We start from the raw sequence: 23,343 nt of genomic DNA on the forward strand, positions 1-23,343 counted from the left end.
AATTGCACATACCTTGAAAGGCTATCACTCTGAGGTGGGGAGAGGTAAAAGGAGAGAAAAAGAATAGATCAAGTCAATAATTTCATTAAATAAAATATATAGCAATCTGTGAACAAGTATAGCTAAACAGTTATGCTAAAGGCACACCCTATCCAACAGTATCCAACAGTATCTAAACATTGTCAAGCTTCGATTTTGTTATGTCTGGAACAGAAAAGAAATATGTTCTAGAATGTGCCTGCCAAAATATGATTTACAAGCATATTAACATTACACTCTAAAAGTTTGGACTGTCCTAAACATTGGAGTCATTTCAGCAGTCGGTGCGTTCTGCAATTTGCCTGCCTGTTATCAAAGGCATCAGAACTGTGCTTCCTGAATTCCCTGTTCCTCCTTCCTCTTCTCTAATATTAGCAATAATGTTTTGAAAGGTCAACATAATAATGACTTCAGCTCAAAATAATAATATAAAATAAGGTACAAGATCATAATTTCAACATAGGTCGATGGGAAACAAGCTACTATACCAACAACACAAGGAAGTACTTATTATACTTAATTTAAGTGACATAATTTCTTTTTTTTTATTACTTTCATTCATTCCAGGCACAAAGTTCACTCACTTTACTTGACAAGCGAAATTTAATTAGAAGTGATGACTTAAGAGTGAGGGAGTGCCCTCTAAGCATTACATCAGTTGTACAAACCTTTTTCTCCTCTGGGTGGTCAATACAGATTCATCATTTATTCCAATTATAATAACAATCTTGAGTGAAGACATTTCAGTCAAGAAACTCTACTGATGTATCATCACCTGGACATCCTCCAACATTATTCACCTAGCAGTTGCTGAAGCCTTCCTCATGGATGGGTTTTTTGGGGGGTGATGTGGTTTGTTTGGTTTCCTTTCTTTAGAAGGAAACTGTATTTTTTCAACTTGCATAAAAGAAAATAGCAACATTCTGCACAATAGACTCAATTTCCCCTTTGACATCTTGAAGTGCAGGTACTACGCATAGGTTATCAAAAGTACGTGCTCTAGCCTAACCACTCCTAATAAAACATTGTTATTTTCTAAGACCATGAATAATGCTGAGAACTCAAGAGATTTTGTAGAAAATGTCACAGTTGGGTGGCACACACCTATACATGGATAGTTTTTAAGCTACCAGCCATAACAAGATTAACTTCCATGTAAGTATGAGTCTTATCTTGCATTATTGTATGTTTAAGTAAGATCAGTGTGAGATTAGAGAATTCCATCATGTAATCAACGATGTACAAAAATCCCTTTTCCACTGCTTCCTTCTTACCTCAACAAAACAGAGGAAGATTTGTCCATAAAGACTTTAGGTTTTCTCTTTTTACCTTGAAGGAATGTTGTATACAGAAAAATGCTAAGCTGGTCCTTTTAACCTTTACCTACAATATAGGACAGCCACTACAAGGAAGTAAACCATTCCTACGTTATTTCTTAACAAATATGCTTTTTAAAGGTCATTTTTCTTTGCTTCTAGTGGACTCCCCATGGTGCCATGGGAATGTGACAACCTCCCAGATCTCCATTCCCCTGCTGCACTATAGTTTCCTGAATGGAAAGGCAAGTTATTAAGTCACACACAGTTCATTTTAGAAACAAAATTTTCCAGCTACACAGGGGAACAACATGAACTGGTGAAGTAAGAGAGCACTAATTACTAGAGGCAGGAAAATACAGATGCATTCCCATTCTCCTGGCTGAGGCTGGGACCCTGAGAAGCCGGACAAGGACTCCGTAATCTTCAGAAAACTGTACATCAGCAGTTTCCATTCCCTGAAAGCTGTGATGCCCTCTTCCTGCTGCTCAAGCACCATCCAGCCTCCACACCTCACTGTAAGAGCAGCACATTTCTCAAGCACATGCCTCTTCTTGTTCCCCTCACTTTTCACAAAACACTTTTGGGGTTGTTTTTTTTTTTTAGCACAGTCTTAGCAGTTTTCTTTCTTTATTTTCCCCTTCAATTTCTGTCAGTTCAGCTCATTCACAATTTTTGACATTTGACAAAAAAAAAAATGTGAAAAGGTGTTAAGTCTACACACTTTGCATTAAAGCCTGAGGAGAAATGATGCCAACACAGATATCCCCGTGCATCCAAATCACGAGACAGATGTTCTTCATACAGTTACAGAACTGAGCAGCCACAGTTACACTGGCTACACAAGCAGTAACGAAAAATTAAGACATACGTATCTTTAGCTACGCAACCTGAAATAACACTTACTTCTAATCCTGTACCATCAGCCTATACGGACCATAAGGGTGCCCCAAAAGAAACTGTGTATTTGAAAATGTACATTAAGCTTCTAGACAGGCACATTACATTTTATTGAGGTTAGGATAATTACTGGTAATGGAAATAAAATATCAATGTCAGGTGGAATTTGCTGTACTGTTATAAATCAGCATTTCTGTAAAACTGCCACAGCAGTGAAACCAAGAAACAAAATTTGAGTACAGCATTTAATCAACACTATTAATGCCAGTTTCTCATGTTTATTCCCACAGAATTAGAAGACCTAATGACATTTATTATCCTAATACTGCTAGCTTTCACCTTTCAGAAGTCACATATCTTATCTCTGGCAAACAAAAATTCAGTCCATTTAATTATAACCTAATCACAATTGTAGTACTTATTCAAATTCTTTTTTTTTTTAATACATCAAGCTGAAAAACAGGCTTCACAGAAACCCTTTTTCACTTAGAATCTCTCAGTTGCCAAAGTTCTGACTTCCTTATTTTTAAAGTGCTCTCCTACAACTTAGTTCTAAGATTATCCTTCTGCAGGAACACCAATCTCCTTTAAGTAACACGGCCTTTTTTGTGCAAATGGAAGACACTCTCAGCTCTTAACACTAAAAAGCCTAAACAAAATTTCATTAGAACAACCTCCAACTGTCAAAGTGCTTAGCAAAGTCTGACTTCTCTTTAATAGCTCTCCTTTATGGACAAATGATCAGCTAAGAAGTTAAAAGACAGTTCTAAAGAACAAGAAAGCACAAACTGGAATCTTATAGTTCTTTCAAAGACCTCTGAGGTGAGTAAGATAATAATTTTTCTGTTTTCTTAAAGATTTCAGACCAGAAATTATTTTGTCTAAGGTCCTTTTAATTTTCTTTGTAGCATGAACCCATGTGCAAGGCTTGTTCTTGTCCTCCTCCCTTTAGTTTAAATTTTTGAGTTACCGCCAAAGCCCTTGGAAGTTTATAGTTACCATCTTCTACCTCTGGCCTGCAGCTTCACCAAGCAAAAAAGCCAACAGCAGCACCACATAAGGGAGTAACAGAGAATTTCAGTATTTCCAAAGTTTCTGTCTTCTGAATAGCAGTACATTAAATAATCAACACAACTGAAAAAGCATAAATATTTTCTGAATGTCTTTCATTATAATTCTAGTTTATTCATATCTCTTTCCTCTTCTCTTCCTAGAACTGAAAAGGATTTATAAGCAAGTAATGATGGATTTCTACAACAAAGCAAAGTATGCAAGATTTCTGTCAAAGCGAAAGTAGATTTAGCAACTGCAAAAAGGAAAGTGCAGTTTCTTTAGGCATTTAAAAAATACGCAAAACAGTTGTTCATCAAGGAGAGGGAGTTACTTGAAATCTACATGATGTTTTAAATCTCTGATAAACTGTTTGTGTGCAAAGGAAAAAACAATCTTAATATGAAAACAATGAAATTATAATATATAAATTTTAAGATATCTCAGGATTATAATAATTACAAGGCTAGGACATTTTCCACAATTTTGATACTATACTGGAAATTCTGTACTAGGTTTGACAAAATTTGAAAAGAAAACTTAAAAACACATGAAATACTTATTTTGATGTTCAACTCACTTTCACTGTTTTCATATTTCCTGCAGCTGATGTGACAAAAGAGCTTATATCAACAAAGCAAAATCAATTTATGTAGCCAGGTGACAGTGAACTTGTTTCACACATTTGATTTATTTCAGAGCTCTCCATGAACTCAAATCTGTTATTACATTGATTTATAATGAAATCAAACTGCCAAAGTCTTCTGTATGAAGTATACAGGCTAGGAGAATGTTTTGACTCCTAAGTCAAGCCATGATTAGGCAGCCAGTTCTACACTTCTCCACCATCCCACCCCAACACACCCACCCTTTTAATCATAGATCATATTCATAATTTTGGGCCTGATTTACCACTATTTCACTGTAGCTTTATATGAGTCTAATTCTATCAGAAGCACCACATGCACTTTCTACCAAAATGAATTTCTACAGAACAGAATATGGAGTAATTACAGATCTAAGGATAACTATATGTACTAGTGGGAGGAAAGGAAACAGGACTATGCATTTATGTTATGTGACACGGAAATGAAAAATACAGCAAACCAAAACAGCATGGAATGAATCTCTTAACTGACGTATTTAAGGAATGTGTAACGGAAGCTTTTACAAAAAGGAGAAAAACTTCACTTGAGTTTTATCCCTCAGTAACGAACCTGATGCTGTAGTGTGTTACTCCAGGGTTTAGATCAAAAGGTATACATTCTGCTATACCACTGTATAGTACAGCTTAAGTCACTACTTCCTTTTAAACCCCTCTTCATCCTACTGTCACACACCATTCAGTTTACAAGGACTTTTTGCATCAAATCAAGCCTATTATACTGTTTTCCACTGACTTTTTAACAAGACTAATAATACTGAATTAGGATGTTCAGAAATCCACTTTCTTCAATAGAGAAATCAGGTACATTGCGCTCTTCAACTTTCTATGCTTCGTTATATTAACTTCTCATATTATTTGTTAATTACATTATTGACAGCATTGGGTTTAATTTTAAACATCAGTTTTAGCCATTGTTAGTATGTTAAAAATTGTTATTAAAGCCTGCAAACGAAATGGCACTGAACCATAGCCACAAATTATGAATCAGAAAGCACTCGTAAGAACACTACCATATGTACTCTTCTGATTGAATCCAACTGCAACAGCAATTTTACGATCAAAATGTATCTGTTAGAAAGTGAATATATTAATTATCTTTTTTAAATTACCTGAGTTTCTTTCTTATTTGTTCCTTCTTCTGAATCAGACTGGTGTTCCTGTTCATTTTCATCACTCTGGTGAAAGAGGTGGGAGAGGAAAAATAATTAAACTGTTGAAAGCTTACTAAGATTTTAAGGCATTCTACACTTTTAATATGAAAATCTAAGAGCAGCAGAATTCTACCTAAAATGTATAGAGCATATATGGGATATATGATGAAAATTCTCAAAGTACGTTTTCAGTACCAAAAGGAGGGGAAACAGAACGTTCCAATTGGCACATGAAAATGTGGCTTTTACAAAATTACATACTGATCCCATGACAAAGAAAAGGGAAAGGGAAACATCTCAAACATCCAACTATAACTCTTCTATTCTGACAGCAGTTCTTTCAGTTGTAAGTACGTGGCTACTTCTAACGTGCCAGATAATGAGTCTCATTCTTACAGCTTTGGTATGCATGCAATAGAAAGAATTGTTCAATGATTATTTTTTCCTTAGATTATGATTAATTCCTATTAAGTTGTGTTTATTATGGTATTTTAGAATTCTTTTTAGCATTATCAACATAACTTAGATTTAATTTTGATTTTGCTCCTGAAAGCTTCAAAACAGAGAAACACAAAATACATGACTTGAACAAGCATCAGTTTTTCCAGACCAATTAGTTATATACTGTATTACTCTAAACTATTCTCTATTTTAAGAATACACTATACACATTCCATATTGCTACAAGCTAAGGCTACAAACAAGCAGTAGCAGTAGTTTACTTACATCTTGAGTCCAAAAAGAAACTCCCGTTGATCGTCGTTTTTCTCTTGGTCGCCGCCTTTCCCTTATAGACTTAGGCTGTGACTTATCTTCTTCCTTTTCTTCCTCTTTTTTGCCTCCTTCTGTTAATAACAACTTCCTTATTCATTTAAGTGAGACACAATCTAATTTTCTGAAAATTTTCTAAAATAATTCTCAGTCTTTAAAATGCTTACAATTAATTTTTTTACCTGAAATAAATTCTCTAAAGAGCTTCTTACCACATACAGGGTTTGCTGTAATATACATTCCTCAGAATATAGCTCTAAAATACTGCAAATATTGTTCCAATTCTTGAACAGCAGCTGCAAAATACTAATTCCATCTCAGCCACCTAAACAAAATGTTTCAATGTAACAGTAATACACTACAAATTGGACTTAAAATTTCATTTTCAAAACTGTCACATAATAATTCAAACATCTGTGTCCATAGGTGCATAAAAGTACAAAATAAGAGAAGATAGTTCTTCACTATCCTTCATCAAACAACTTTTGTTTTGCTTACATCAAGAATTCGATATTAAAAAAACCCACAACTTTTAAAAAGTCTCTTAAGTCCTCCTTAGAGAGTCTTTCTGTTCATGACAGTCCTCTCCATTTTTGCTCTAAGGAAGAATAAAACGGGATCTCCTAGATTAGATTAATACTATATCACATATTTCCTTTTTCTTTAAAAGAAATGCAACTGCAATTCAAAACCAACATAATACCTCAGGATCGTGTTTGTTCCCCTGTGTTTACAAGTAATTTGTACCAAAAAAAAATTAAACAAGCCTGCCCAAACCAAATTTATTTACCTATTATCATGCAGTCTATTCAGTCTGCTCCTCTTTTATTAAAGAAAGAAACCACAGATTTGAGTTGAGACAGAAGCACTTAACTTTACCATCACTAGTCTTCAGAGGCAAATAAGCATTTTAGTGTCAAGCAAGAATTAAACAGAAAAGAAGGAAATACAAATATTCATGGTGAACATATACGTTTCCTAATTAAATAAATGATGATTTTACCTCTGGGCTTTCAGATGGTAATGTATTTCTCCTCCTAAAGTCATAATTTGAAAAAAAACCCTGCTGTAGCTAATATTTACCCATAAAAATCTTTTCCATAGAACAGCAGAAAGAGTTTCCTAGAGTAAGCATGCATTACCAAAGAATCTTAATCCACATTTCAGTTCATGTTAGAACAGAAGGAAAAAAATCAGAAAGCATATCCCTGAAGCTTAGCCCCAAAAACCTCCTCAGAAAATACCAGTCCAGGGAACGTGGCAATACTGCTATATAGTTCATGGAGATTTGATCAATGGATCATTTAATCTGATCCTCCGTATAACAGACTTATAAATTTCAATCAGTAATCCTATTCAAGTTTCTGGTCAATAACTTGAATTAAAGTATTTCACAGAATCACAGAATCACAGAATGTTAGGGATTGGAAGGGACCTCGAAAGATCATCTAGTCCAATCCCCCTGCCGGAGCAGGATTGCCTAGACCATATCACACAGGAACGCGTCCAGGCGGGTTTTGAATGTCTCCAGAGAAGGAGACTCCACAACCTCTCTGGGCAGCCTGTTCCAGTGTTCAGTCACCCTTACAGTAAAGAAGTTTTTCCTCAAATTTAAGTGGAACCTCCTGTGCTCCAGCTTGCACCCATTGCCCCTTGTCCTGTCAAGGGATGTCACTGAGAAGAGCCTGGCTCCATCCTCTTGACACTTGCCCTTTACATATTTATAAACATTAATGAGGTCACCCCTCAGTCTCCTCTTCTCTAAGCTAAAGAGACCCAGCTCCCTCAGCCTCTCCTCATAAGGGAGATGTTCCACTCCCTTAATCATCTTTGTGGCTCTGCGCTGGACTCTCTCTAGCAGTTCCCTGTCCTTCTTGAACTGAGGGGCCCAGAACTGGACACAATACTCCAGATGCGGCCTCACCAGGGCAGAGTAGAGGGGGAGGAGAACCTCTCTCGACCTGCTGACCACACCCCTTCTAATACACCCCACGATGCCATTGGCCTTCTTGGCCACAAGGGCACACTGCTGGCTCATGGTCACCCTGTTGTCCACTAGGACCCCCAGGTCCCTTTCCCCTACGCTGCTCTCCAACAGCTCTGTCCCCAACTTGTACTGGTACATGGGGTTGTTCTTGCCCAGATGCAGGACTCTACACTTGCCCTTGTTATATTTCATTAAATTTCTCCCCGCCCAACTCTCCAGCCTGTCCAGGTCTCTCTGAATGGCTGCGCAGCCTTCCGGCACATCAGCCACTCCTCCCAGTTTTGTGTCATCAGCGAACTTGCTGACAGCGCACTCTAATCCCTCATCCAAGTCATTAATGAATATATTGAATAGAACTGGTCCCAGAACCGACCCTTGCGGAACTCCGCTAGACACAGACCTCCAACTGGACTCTGTCCCGCTATTGACTTTCTCCCAAGTCAACTGTGGCATGCCTCTGAGAGAGAACAAGAGATCACACTGTATGTCACCAGCCTCCTCCTCTGACCAGCAACTGATCATGCACAACATCTCTGAGAATTATAGCAGGTGATTCATATTTGAAATGAGGGCAAAAACTGACAACAAAGAAAAGCTTTTCCCTGACCTCTCAATCACACATCTGATCCTCAGTTTAAGATTACATAAACCAGTTAAGTATCTAGAAGTATGGTTTCATTACATATTGTGAACTACCACTAAAAATATCACCCTTCCTTTGTTTTCAGCTGCTAATGAAACTGAGAGGTCCTTAAAGCATTAAAGCATCATTCCAATCCTTCAGTGTCAAAGGACTGAAACAAAACCCCAGTTATTTAGCAATTACTTAATCAAGGAAATTAATCCTCCTCAATACCTGCAAGTAGTTAAATTCTGAAATGTGGTATTTTATTATAGTTGCTGTGTTAAAGAGGAAATGAAAGCATTATGCGGATTCTGACAGTAGTATACTTGACGTTTTTATGACCCACCAATGGAAAACACAGATTCACACTCTAAACAGCTGCAAAACACCACCAAGTATAGAAAATCTTTTTTCCTCTCGATATGCAAGTTTTGGATTTTCTTACAGAAGATAACAGTAAGATACATCCCTAGTGGTCTTACATACCGCACCCCATTTTGAACTATCTTTAGGAACACAAGCTGCCCTTTGACAACTAAAATAAAAAGAAAAACCCTCCTTCACAAACAGTACTCCTACCTCTCTCACTTTCCTTTGCTCCACTCCGAGAATAGGCAGAAGTTATACCTATAAGGCTGTTTGGTCTGTTTAGTTGACTTGAAGTTGAAAGAGAGCTAGTGGAGGTGGAGAGCGAAGTGGTGGATGATGAAGAAGTTGAAGTTGAAGTTGGTCTATAGCGATGATAAGGCTATTCAGCAGAAAAATGTCAAAATTAATTTACCAAGATTAAACAAATATAAATCACAGGATATTAAAACATTTATATACTTAAATAATTCTTACAGTAGTACCAAAATTAAAATATTATAGTTGGAGTTAAGATTCATTTAATTTCTCTACCTAAAGAGACCCATCATGAAAATACCTCTTCAACAGTTCGGGAATATCTTTGTCTATAATCATCATCTTTAGTTTCAGATTCTTTCTTTTCTTCTTGTTTTTCTTTGTCTTGCTTTTCTTTCTCTTCTTTTTCTTTTTCTTCATTTTCCTGTTCTCTGGTTCGCATGGGACGACTTCTTCCTATAGTTTTTTCAGCTTCTTGAAGATCTGTCAGTGTTACACCCTGTGAAAAGAGCAGTCAGCAAACAACGTTTCAATATATCACTCATATTAATATAGATTATCACATTATATAAATAAATATTTTAAAGACAAAATTCAGCTTAAGAAAATTAATTCTATCTATTAAGAAATAAATTTTAACATATATTTTACCTATAACCTTTTCTCTCAAATTTTGGAACCAAACATCCCTCTTGGATTAGTGGCAAGTGTTTGCTGTACCGTGATCTACCACAGATCCTCCAGCAACACAATTTTTAGTTGAACTAGTACATACAGATCACATAGAAAATTATCTAGAAATCATTTAAGAACCCACTAGATCCTTCCAATATCATTGTAAGCATACTAAATATTCTTGAAAGAACCCTAAAAATACAATACTTACCAAATTGTCAGAAACGACGATACTTTACAACTTCACTCACTGCAACTGGGTTTTTAGGTCAACACCACATAAAAAATTGCATTGACAGCACCAGAGAAAGTTGCAACTCATTTCTCATTTCCTTGTTACTCTGGGGCTAAAAACTAGTTTTGAAATAAGCTCAGAAAGCAAACAATTTTTTCAAGACAGCTTTTCTCTACTGCACTTTTCAGCTGATGTATCTTACTGCTCAAAACACTTCGTAACCTAATCTTCAAAGCCAACTTTGCAGCTTGTTAATTATTTAATCACTTTTTGTGTTGATAATGTTTTAATACAGTAATTCTTGGCAGCTTCTTCACTGTAAAGATTCAACAATAGTTGGCCTGTGGTTTGACCATCTCTCAGGGCTCTGAATTAGTATCAAGAGGTAAAAAAGAACTCCAGTAAGATAAGGTTGTATCAAGCAGTGTGGATCTCTCAACAGGAAAGGTATCCAGAAATATTTGAGGGGTTTAAAACTGCAAAGATTTGAAAGTAACATCAATAAACAATGTAGATACAGACTCGGCCTTAAAGCAGATAAGGACGATGGCTAGAGTATTTCTTTGTGCTGTTTTATCCAGGGACTATTTTGCTGATTATGCTGTTTGTCAGCAGAGACAAGAAGAGATGGGTAGACACACTCCAGAGGATAGTGGTTGGTAATTGCTCCACTGCCCAAAGAGCACTCAAGTACTGTTTAGAGATAATCTATTTTGCTACTGTCACATCCTTCTCTATGTTAGGATTGCACTGGTTGCAGTTCAGTACAAGATAGTTCTGATAGAAATTGGGAAGAACCACCAAATATATTAGTATGTAAACTAAGAGAGAGAAACGCTGAAAGGAGACACACAGTTAGATTCTAGATTATCAACAAGCAACAAAAACCTCTTCCTTAGTACTCTTCTGTGTCCACAGAAAGTAGGTTGAACATATTTTGTTCTATGCCATGGATCTTATCAGCTATCCGTATGCTGGTCAGGTCAATCACATTATCTTCAACAGTCCACGCACAGAAAAAAGACTTAGAAGTGTAAGTAAATACAGTACGCTATGCCTGCTTCTCAAGTATGAAGTCTTCAGCCAGAAGCGCATACCTGTTAGTTCTTGACAAATTCAAAGTCTTGGATTTAAACATCTACATAACATCAGATACAAGTACTTGAGTAAGCCATTTTACCATAATACAATCAAAAACTTCCTTTCAGTGGAGGAGCCTATGCTTTCAAATTTGTATTAAGTCACTCTTCAGTGATTAGAAAAAGCAATTTTCAGTACACAATGAAGGGTCCTAAAGCTTTCAGGGAAGAAAGGGAAAAAAATAGGCTTTATTTCATCTGGTACAAGTTGTTTTATACCAGGAAGACCCATCAGTTTATTTGGAGCTTTACTGGGAAATTAAAATGTCACAGTACTCAGGGAGCTACATGGGCATGTTTCCGTAATTGTAGAAGCTGTAATAAAACTATACCTGCGTAGATCTTCTAGACTGTCTGGCTTGCCTGGATCTAGCTTTTCTTTGGGACTCTGACTCTTCATCCCGCACTGGAGTGAGGTATGATCTATAGAGTTAATTACGAACAAAATTAGCAAATGATAATTTTTGTACAAATGCATTAAATTGTCAGAAAAAAACCCCACAACACGATATGACTGAAAACCAAAGCAGTTAGAAGAAAATCTTTAACTATATGAGACGGATTACCTTTTGGACATTTCATCTGTATCATAATGATCTATTCATTGAGACAGCAGCCTTACGACTCAAGTAAAATTCACAGTGTTTTCCTACTTAATTTAGATTTGTTTTTACCATTTTCTCTAAATACAACTGAAGCTTTTTCAGTATTTCACTAGTCTACTAACATAGGGGTAGCAGAACTCAAAGACTCAGCCAGTTACACATTTATACACAAAACACGTGTGCGTGCGTGTGTATTAACTTTTAACGTAACTTACAGGCTTTTAGAAAATGCTAAATGTACTGCTAATGCAGAAAACCTAATTATATCATCTATTGCACCAGAGATTAAAAATTCTTGAGGAGGTGGTTACCATATTTTCACATGAATCATCTATGCTTTGAGTAATCCAACTCCCTTTGAAAAAACTGTGCTTAAAAATAAATCCTCATGAAACCCATAAAAATCCATAATCAAAGCCAGAAGGCTACTAGAGTAGACACACAAGGTCTGGACTCTTTAAAGAAATTCTCCAACCCAGGCAACTGGGGTAAAAAAAGTATAGAGAGACACATATACCTGCATAAACATATATATTTGTATGTATGTTATATATAGATGTATGTACGTATGTAAAACCATCATTAAAGAACGTGAAGTTTTTAATGCATTTGTTGACTTTCAGAATATTCTGGGAATACTGTTATAATTTAACATTTTAAAAAAATCCTTAATTAGCTAAAAACTAGAAAAATTTGAAAAAACAAAATCAGAAGGTTGCTAAAATGTTGCTTAAAACACAAAACCTCTCTGAGTTTCTTTAGATCATAAAATTAGTTACATTAAAAAGAGTAGAGTCAGATTCCATAATATTTTCTGATCATCTATATTTAAAAAATTTAATTAGTTAAGAACAATTGGCTAATGATTCAAATATTTTATGTTTGAGAAGCCATTACCTATTAACACTTAAATCACTGACCTATGGAAAGAGCACTCTTTGGTCACCTAATTATATGTTTGTCAGTCTAGCACACACTAAAAACAGTGATAAAAAAATTCTAAGTTTTAAAAATAAACTTCAGTTACCCGGACTATGGCTTACCACCCATGTTCTATCTCTATTAAACAAATTACCCCCAAAATAGAGGAAAATATTTATAATTAGCTGTTATATTTACAAACGTAGAAATATCCCCTATCTTACCATTGTACAAAAACCACAAAACTATATTAATTTGAATTCCCTATCCTATTCTCTTGCGAATAGCATTTTTGATAGACTCTCCATTTTCCTAGAGCCCTAGGCCCCATCTGTAATAGGGAAAGGGTGCCTGGTAGCTGGTTTAGCTGACATGACCTGAAATACTACCTACCTAGGTGGCTTTGATTGCAGAGCAGCTGTAATCTTTAGGGCTTGAAAATTGCTACAAATTACTCCACATAACTTGCTCTTTAGTAACTGGTGTATGCGCCCCTATCCTCCAATAAATCTGCAATACTTTAAACCTCACTGAGGGAAAATGAAAACTCTCAATTTGCCAGGTGCACACTACAGCTACAGAAAGTGCCCTTCCCTCACATCCCCTGTGTATGCCTCACAGGTTACCTCTGCAGTATTGTTCATGATACAAAGGTTTAAAGATTCAAGTTTACCGTTCTCTTCCCTGTTTCTCTAAACCAATCCTAAAAATTGGCTAAAGAATATAGCTTCTTCAGCTACTCCCAAAAGGATGGACCATTACATGCTTCATTACCAGAAGTAGTTTATAAAGTGTTTACTTTTCAAATATTCTTTGAAAAACTATTTCAAACATACTTTCTAAATACGCACTTTCCATCTATAAATATGGATAAACAAACTGCTTTTCTTAAGAAAATATTTAGCGTATAATATTTCATACACAGGCAAGTTTTCCATGTGCATATAAACATATATAGATACACACACGCACATATATATATGTATCTGTATATATACAGATAGATACGCATGTGCTGATAGTTAGAGCACTACCTTCTCACATGCACGCAGTAAACATTCCAGTTTTGCTGATTTCTAAGACTTAATGGATATCTTAATATGCCATCAAGAATGCATCTGCAAGAGTATATTACACGATCAGCCTAGAGTCAGATAAAAGCAAGGAATTTCAGGCCAACTGCAGGTATCTAAAACATATGTAGTATATGCGCATTAGTACACACACACTAGTGATAGCAAACGAGACAGCAAAAGCCTTAATTCTAAATTTCCTTGCTTTTCTAGCTCATGTGAGACTGAAATAGCTTTTGCAGTTTAAAATTGCAACTACTTTTGAAAAAAAAAATGCATTTTACTGGTTTTGCTTTTGCTTTGTTGGGTTCAGTCAAATTTCACTACAGAAAATGCAGGTTCTGACTATGGTTGTTACTGAAATGGGTTGTAAGCACCTGTGGGCAACTCCTGAATCACAGTGGGAAAGAAAAAACATAAATGCCCATTTCATAGAAGTTATTTCACCTCAGCTTTGGGCAGGAATGGAAAACTATGGAAAAGAGACTATCCTAAAGAGTCCTAAAGCTATGAGAAATATTTAAACATTGTTGCTGCCTTAAGTGAACCAAAAAAATCCAGGTTTCTTCTGTAACAACGAACAAGCTTCAGTGCCTCTGTAAACATACAGAGATACACACATCAGGCACTGATACAGGAGTTACATTTCAAAACTACTACAGGAGCAACACAGAAATCTGAACTTGCATTTCAGCAGAAGGGTTAAAGGATAAACATTTATAAATATCCAGAAGAAGAACAACCCAGGGAAAGTTAACAGGAATTAACAACCTCATGAAAACTTATTTTTGCTTCCATAAATAGCAGGTAACAGCTCTTTATGGAAACAAATATGCACCAGTCTCAAAGCATCCTCCATGTAGCTATAACAGAAAAAACACCTTATTCTTAAAATAAGATTTACGTCAGATTGCTACTCATTCTTCATACTAAATAGCTCTTAAACCATTGCATTTACAACTGTGTATTACGTTTCAAATAGAAGAGACCCTAAATGATGCAATGAAATAAACAGAATGTGTTGGGTTCAATACTCTCTTCTCAGTAGTGCCAGGAATACAAAATGACTGAAAAAATGCTTCATTGTGACTTACTAGCATACTGCCAGTGGCACAGTACTCAATCAGCAGCAGTGCACTTGTAGTAAGTAATTAATTATTGATTTTCTTATTTTTAATTACGCACTTTTGCAGTTTCATTATGGGTATTTTTAAGAGGGCTCATTTAATCTATTAACAGAAACACAAATACAAAAATACTGCATACCAAATGAGAACCCAAGGCCAGCCAAAAATACACAACATCGAAGTTTAAATTTCATGAATGGTCTCTACCAGTACTAAGCTCTTAGATTAACCGAGGCACATTGCTAGTTGTTTCAATACGCAGCAAGCAAACAACACTGCTTTACATACTGTACTATCCAAATTTGTGGTAACCAAAACATTGCTTTAAATAAGAAAAAAATATAACTTTTGTAGAAGAGCAACATTACTCTTAGGACCTTTACACACCTCCGTCTCTCCCTGACCTCTGACGTTGAGGACACAGTGCCAGAAGTAGCTGTAGTCATGGCTGTGGTAGTGGCTGTAGCATTTACAACAGATGGTGCAACAGGAACGGTCACTGCTGTAGGAACACTGTCCTTTTCTTTCTCAGTACTATCCTCAGCCCACAAACGATTTGAGGTACTACAGCATAACAAGCAGCAACACAAAAAAAGAGAAAAGGAAACAGCTAAACAATGAAAGCACTTTACTAAACAACTAATAACATGTAAATTGAGGGATGGATTTTTTTAAAAGCAAACTGAGAAATGTCTCTACTATGAGAGCTCAACTTGAGCTATTAAATTGAATAAATTAAGAATTGAGCAGTTCACAATAACTGAACTTTTATTCTTCACACCCTTCTAACATTGGATTTATTCTTTTATACCAACATGGCTATCACTTTACAGCAGAAAGCCATTCCCAATTTTTGAGCCAAATTATACAAAATTAAACCGAATTTAACAAGAAAGTGAAAAAATCCAGAGCCCCAGGATCTACTAAACAAGAACGCATGCACATACATAAGCACACAGTAGACCTGACAAAAAAAAAAAAAAAAAAAAGGAAAAAAGAAGTGTGCTGGTGCCATTACCTGCTTTGTACACCTGCTGAAGTAGAACCCGTTGTACTCTTTGTAGTAGTGTTTGTGCTGGCAGGCAGTGTTTTCTGAAGACCAGCAGAAGAGGTAACTGTTGATGCAGTACTTGGAACATTAGAACTAATCAAATCATCCTGTCTTCTACCAAAGGAGCCACTGAAGGAGAGACATGTACAATGGGTGCATTTATATTACTTATCTTTGCTTATTAAAATATCACAAAGCTGTGAATGATCCATTAAATTCCTGCCCGTGTATTCTGTGTCTCAGGTGAGTCTTGGAAACTTCTGGGGTAAAAAAAGCGTCTTCAAAAGCCATTCTATTCACTATTTCCTTGACTAGGACTTTCAATTTATGACTTCAGAGGGCAGCAGCAGTGTCCCTTAGTTCCAACCATTTCTCCACAGAAAGAAGAGATAAAGAATGGCATCTCACTGGTTGATGTATGACACTGTTAATCGCATCTACTGAACGATTCATATAGGGCCCTCAATGTCCCATTTTTAAACTGCTGTTAAAAATGAGTGCCTGGATACCTGAGAAAATGCACAATTTTACTCCACAGCTTGTCAGAAAAGAAAATGTCATCAATATCACTCCTCTTATAATTTTCAATTAATTAAATCTACTGCTGTTTGTTTGGTTTTTTTGTGGTTTTTTTTGTTTTTTTTTGTTTTTTTTTTTGTTGTTTTTTTGTTTTGTTTTGTTTTTGTTTTTTGTTTTTTTTTAATTTAATAATTTCAAGAAATATTAACCTCCCACTCAGGCTTTTCCCTTGCTCTTCAAGTTGTAAAGAAAATCCAGTGGTTTCCACATTTTCATTCATTGGTTCTGGCTGAACAAATTTTGCATTACCAAGTCAGGATGCTTGCCCATGACCAAACCTCAGAAACCACAGTTAGGACAGACAGAGCATCATATTACTAACTGCAAAAGATTTAAGGAAAGATGCTTCTTTGTCATTCTGCAATTGATCATTTTTTCTATTACTATCAATTCTAAAATGACGAAGAAATAATTATACAAGAACAACTAAGGAACGACACCATTAAAGCACCACATGCAATTTAAAAGCCATGAGTACATTTTGTTTGAAGACTGAAGCATAAATATTGATAAAAGCTAACATGCAAAGATTGTTCTCAAATATCAACTGTTGATATTTTCCATCCAGAACAGGAAACCTGTGCAACATCTTTCCTAAACCTAAAGTTAGGAAAATTGAGTTTTCTTTTTCAGGCAGGAGGTTAGCTAAGATGTAAGACGTATTACGCTGTAGTAAACAGCCTGATTACATGCCACTGACAACATCAATCAAGACAAAAAAAAAAGTACTCATCATCATGGACATCATCAGCACGTATCAATATGCAGCTTAGCTACCTGAATGACCACCTTTTCTTTTCATGTTTATTTTAGATAGTTATTGCTTCACTAAGTCCAATGAAGAACTTTACTCACATAGCTACATTGAAACTACAAAATGGAGTAAAGTTAATCATGTATATATTTGCAGGATACAATTCCTTCTGAGAAAATCCTGCAAGATAGGAACCACGCGCACCTGAAAATTATTTTCATATTAATCAGCACTTACTTTGCATTCAAGTTAGCTTTATGTATGCATTCTATGATGCTGATACTCAAGGCAGGTGTGGTTATAATCTACCATTATGGAGAGCAGCCCAAGACCTCTGATACTGTCATGCAAAACCAAACTTTGAGACAGTACTTTTCCCCTTTTCTTTTCAGAGACCAAGCAGAGTTGTTTCTATTCCAATATTTAAAATAGTTGTCTTTGGCTACTGAACTAATCTGGAAAGATCCAAATGAACCTCAAACTGAAATAAACAATAGGAAAAAGGAAGCATATAATTTTAATTATATAGCAGTTGCTGCAACACTCTAAGCTAGTAAAACGGCATAGCTTTAAAATCAGCACAAGCATTGCCTCAGCATAAGTACATACTTTGCAATTATTATGAGCAACATTTCAACACGTCACCATTCAATTTTAAACTGTCCTTACAAAGTGATTCAGTACTTAATTTGTTTCTTCTAATTTGTAAGCTTGTTTTCATAAAAATAAAGATAAGAGAAAATCCCACACCTTCTTTGATAACTTGTGTTTAATGATGTAGGACCTTCATTCAAACTGTTTTTCTTGACATCTTCCTCCCATTTTCTCCTGGTGTAGGAACTGCCACCACGTATTGAGCTAGCAGATGAGTCCCTGTAAAAAAAGATTTTATTTTAGCAAACTCATCTTAAAGAAGGTTGTTCTTGATGTGAGCTGAAAAGGCATTTCAAATTAAGGATTAAAACCCTGGATAACACACTTAAAATAAACATAACCACACAGAACAGGAATAAAATGACCTTTAATGACAATCATTTACAAGCTCTTGTGGAAAAATACTACATTCATACTAACACTGTTAGAAATAGAATAGAAAAGTAGCATCAAAAGAAAAACTGCTAAAGAGGATTTAATCAACATGAAGTCAATCATCAGCTTTTATCTGTGAAAATTGCTGGCTTTGTTTTTCTCAAAAAAGGAACAAGAGGCTTTTCTGTTTGCTACTGAGATTATCCAGTGCAAGAAAGGGAAAACCTACCTGGGTTTTTTAGAAATCGATTTCATGGGAATTTTCATTCTTGGATGTTATTAAGAAGTTGTTCAAAAGCTGACTCGCCTTTAGAACAGGCCTGCAGTAGCCATTCCCGAGTGGCCTGCCATGTATCACTAGCTGACATTACTTTAGTCATAAGGAATTTCTAGCCTGTTGTTGCAGTTTACAGCAGCAAGAAACAGTCTTGCAAAAATCTACTTAGAAAAACTACCCCGAAAACTGATACTGAGATGTAAAAACCTGAATTTCTAATGAAAATGTCAGCTCAATATTTGAAGTAAAGTTCAGACAGAAGGAAGAAAAAAATACCTTTCACAAAGCTATACATAAAAGGCAACCAGGTGTGCGAAGGAAAATAGAACAAAATTTTGTAAAGATGTGTTTTATACTCAGATACCTTTGGCCTTCAGAATGTACCTCTTTTTGCACAAAAATTTATGCTAGCACTTCTGCGGTCGGAAACAACTTTAGAAAAGGATCAAACATAGGCCAGCACAGTGTTATCTCTTACAACCACAGAGAAACACAAATTCTGAGATATCATCTACCACAGAAAGGTCCTGCTGCATGACAAATTTTTCATAATTATGAAGGTTTCACTTTGCCAAGACACTACAGACTTCAGCACTTTTGCTGTAGCATTGGCTACTCGACTGAGGCTGGATGTCTGAGATTTGTTAATCTAAAAGCCCAGCTGGGATTCATTTTGAAGTCCTTTCCATTACTCACAGTACGATGTTAGCTGGATTACTATACATCATTGATAAACTAGACAAGCAGGTGTTCAGACAGGCAGAACAAGAACCCAGCATTAAGCTAAGTAACAAGGACAGAGATCTGGGACAAAGGCAGAAACCTTAATAATTTATTAAGGTACCTGTAGGGCAGATGGTTAAATTCTACATGTGAAGAAGGTCAGACTAAATGTCAAAAATCTCTTATAGCTTCAAGTAAGTAAGGTGGGTTGTCTGCCACATCATACACTAGGCAAAGTATTGGTGCCTAAATAGGCTGGTCTAAAAGCAGGCTTCCTCTCTGGTACACCAAGGAATACAGCAAGTTCTCAGCTCAATTGTTTGGTCAGCACTGGGACTAACAAGACTGATGACCCCAGTTCACCCAATGCATATGAGGAAAAATATGTTATTGCTGATACCCACTTTTGGAACTGTGTCTGTGAATAAGCCGCAAAGTTAAGACTGGCACGTCAAGGACACAAATAAACCTCAACACTGAAGCAAAATTGAATCCTTTTGTTACAAGCAATAACAGCTTCTAAGAAATAAAATTTCAATGAAATATTTATCCCAATCTTAAGGTATCATCTAGTTAAGACACTTTTGGAGAACAAGAGTTTTTGAGAAGATCTCAAAAGAATAAAAAATGAAATCATAATAATCCCTCATATAAACAAATCAAAACTGACTAATAAACTCAGCCTCAAAGAATATAGTACTCCAGAGAATGACAAGCACAAACAGAAACTCCAAACTGCCCTGTTACAGACATACAGATTAAAAAAACCTGGCCAAGTAACGTGAGAGACACTAACAAACTAAGCTGAACTTTAGGGGAATGTGAGAGCTGGAATATCCCTGTTTGGAAGCAGAATTTGTCACCCAGAGACTAAACTTAAGCAACAGCATTTTGCAAGTATAAGAAAAGACAGTATTTATCTTGTGTTTGCATTGAACTGAACCATTCTCAAGAGTAGCAACAAAGCAGCTCCTCTTCAGACATAAGGAGATTTATCAGTCTTATAGACAATGATTACAATAGCACATTTTGAGCAATGAGAGGATTTTCAGTTCAGGTCATCAACATTCAGCTATCTAGATATGATCCAACAGAAACAAGACATTAGGGAGGCTTCTAATTTTATACTATGCATTCGATATCAACTCCCGAAAATGTCAGAGGAGAACCTCAATAAAGGAGAGAAGAGAAAAATGGGAAGGTTCTGACAATATAAATATGCCATGAAAGTACCCCAAATCCTAACAGGTAACAAGCCTATGCACCTAAACTTTTTGTTTCTTTTATACTGAAAGCTACAGAAGAAATATCAACAAAGAAAGTAAAAATCTCCAAAAGACGACAGAAGGTCAACATGTAAACAACAGAAGAATTGCTTTTGTAACATAACCATGATTTTTGTAAATCACTGCTGCTGCACGATATGGTTGTAAGCAAAGACCATAAGAAACACAGTATTTTATTATTATCAAAATTATTTATTATTATTACAATGGAGCCGAGTAGCAGCACTTCATGGCTCAAGACAAAGCAGTAAAATGCTTTTAGCTCCCTTCAGTAGCTTAAAGTTTATGACTTCATATTTTGGATTTTATTTACTTTCTCCCTCAAGAACTCAACACTCATTGCCCAGTTCTGCTCCTGTCATATAACAACCTGGATTTTAAAAAGGGTCATTGTAATTTACAAGATCAAAAACCTTCAGGAACTGGATTATCCTATAGAGTAGGATAATGCTATAAATTATCATTGTCTTAAAATCTGTAAGTTTGTCAGCCACTTCAAAATCAAGTAATTTTATATTTAACAGATATGATAACTTCAGAGTCACCTGTTTTCTTTTTCATCAATGTCAGAGGTACTGGCCAGTCGTCTTGGTATTGTAGGTGCAACATATGCAAGTCTAGTTCCTTTTCCATCTTTCTCCTGAAAGACAAGTATTTTTTAGTAAGTGTTACTGTTATTGATTATACTGCTATTGGCTGGAAAAACATCACTATGACAACTTCAGCTGTATTTTTTGTGACCTGATTATACAAATTAGTTTTAAGCTTTAGTTAAATATCATAAGGACTACAATGGGAAAAGGAAACTATTTATGTTTTCATTCTAGTGATGCAAATGACTTGATTTCTCTTTTTTCTGCTTTGCTGCAGTACAGTTCCAAAACTGATTACTGAAAGCAACTGTTTTCATATTTTTGTATAGTATAGTGTAGTATGGTATAGTATAGTATGGCATTATTCTTAATCCTGAAAACATTTAAGCATTTGTACTTGAAACAGAACCACAAGTTCTATGCTGTTCAGTTACCTGTTTCAAATTAGTCCTTCACTTGGTTCAGTGTATTCATGTTAAATTATAGAACTAAATTTTTGTAAATAAAAAATGACGATGGAATACAAAAAGAGACGCCTTTTTTTATAAGATTCTTTCAACATCACTCCCCAAGTGATGCTGAAACTATCAAACCTCTGATCTCCCTTAACTGTAAAAACTACTACTAGCATTGCAAGTCCAAAAAGGGGAAAGCTCTAGACCTATGTACCATGTCACCAAACAATGAGGGTGCATACTACACTTTTAAAGAGACTACGCAGAAGCTGCATAACTTAACTTTTTGGAATTTTAGTAAAGAACAGATGTGTAATACAGTCTACAGAGAACATCTTACTTCTACAATACATCATAAATATCTATACTAAGTAAGGTAGATCCGTTCCTCAAAATGTTGTTTCACACTGAAAACGATTACCTTTTCTTTGTTGTCCAATGAAGAGGAAAGTCTAGGACTTGAAGCAGAACGCATAACACCTGCAGAGTCCTTTTCTTTTTGAGCTTCTTTGGAAGCAGTAATCTCTGCAAGTGCACCATAACTACCAGTTTTTCTAAGACCTAACCTCCACGAAGCAGGAGATTCATCTTTCCTCTCTTCTTCTTTGGGAGAAACCTTGGTTGTAGATGTTGGAAACTATAAAACACAGGTAAATAAATTTAGATTATTAATTTACATTACCTCTGGTAATTCATGCTCCTTGAAGAGATTTGAGAACACAACTGGTTTTAATAATCATAGAAGTGTTGAATTCATAGGGGGGGTTGTGGTGAGAATCAACCTACACACTCTTCTCTTGAATTAGTTAACGAGATAAGAAATGTAAGACTGGTCAATATATACTAGTCCTCTAAAAGTTAGCTTAGAAAAACCCACACTTTGTAATACACACTGTGGTAATGAGATGCAAACTTAGAAACATGCAAATCCAGTATCAATATTTTGATTAAATGTTATTTTGCAACCTGTACGCAAACCTGTGCACACCAGAACCTCACCATAGATTTTTCACCCTTATTGGGCACAAGAACAATGCCAGTTTTGCGCAAGCCCTGCCTCCATGATGCAGGATCTACTGACTCCACGACAGGCATGATAGGAGGAATGAAATCATACTAAAGCCAATTAAGACAAGACAAAGATGAAGATTGAAAGAATGGAAAACAGAAACAAAAGATTTTTTTAAAACCACATAGTTTGTTCCTACATTTATGTTATGTAGCTCTTCATTACAGCACAAAATACCAAAAAGCAGTAAGAGACTTAAAACCTTAGTAACAGATTCTTATTAAACACAACACAGCACGTTTAGGTAATTCAGAGACAGAATTACAGTTTGCATAGAAAGGACAGCGAAGCCTGTTGACCTAACAAGGTCCATGGTCTAAATCCTCATACGGTTGAGAATACTGAAAGATTCACACTAACGTAGCTCTTAACTTTCTTATCTTCTTATTATATTTCATTCACATCCCTTAATTACATCCAATGCTAGCTTAGCTATCAAACCCATACCTTCACTCCCAAACTCGCCTTACTTCAGTACCCTCAGACAGAAATCAGCATTACTGAATGCCATATAGGCTGAAAAAAACCCAAATTCAAGCTTAGTACACTGCACCTGTACCCCTCATGAGCAACATACAGTTTGGCCATCTATGGTTTAAAAGCAGAAGAGTAGCTGCAGTAG

General features: G+C 35.8%; 1 protein-coding gene across 9 annotated transcripts in view; it reads right to left on the bottom strand.

The window, feature by feature from the left end:
* Positions 1–23,343, bottom strand: part of PPP1R12A (protein phosphatase 1 regulatory subunit 12A) — a 136,737-nt gene that overhangs the window by 16,596 nt on the left and 96,798 nt on the right. For 4 of the 9 annotated variants that reach the window (XM_068402471.1, XM_068402474.1, XM_068402469.1 and 1 more), the window contains exons 10-21: positions 22,652–22,768; positions 22,074–22,289; positions 21,150–21,244; positions 18,040–18,162; positions 15,924–16,085; positions 15,293–15,469; positions 11,512–11,602; positions 9,432–9,629; positions 9,086–9,254; positions 5,850–5,968; positions 5,082–5,147; positions 13–29 (exon numbers count right to left, since the gene is read on the bottom strand). In XM_068402471.1, the coding sequence (XP_068258572.1) occupies positions 13–29; positions 5,082–5,147; positions 5,850–5,968; positions 9,086–9,254; positions 9,432–9,629; positions 11,512–11,602; positions 15,293–15,469; positions 15,924–16,085; positions 18,040–18,162; positions 21,150–21,244; positions 22,074–22,289; positions 22,652–22,768 (1,550 nt within the window). The remainder of the gene's footprint in view (positions 1–12; positions 30–5,081; positions 5,148–5,849; positions 5,969–9,085; positions 9,255–9,431; positions 9,630–11,511; positions 11,603–15,292; positions 15,470–15,923; positions 16,086–18,039; positions 18,163–21,149; positions 21,245–22,073; positions 22,290–22,651; positions 22,769–23,343) is intronic. The other 5 variants (XM_068402476.1, XM_068402478.1, XM_068402472.1 and 2 more) reach the window with 3 other exon arrangements.

This window comes from Nyctibius grandis, chromosome 5, assembly GCF_013368605.1.
Source record: "Nyctibius grandis isolate bNycGra1 chromosome 5, bNycGra1.pri, whole genome shotgun sequence".
NCBI lineage: Eukaryota > Metazoa > Chordata > Aves > Nyctibiiformes > Nyctibiidae > Nyctibius > Nyctibius grandis.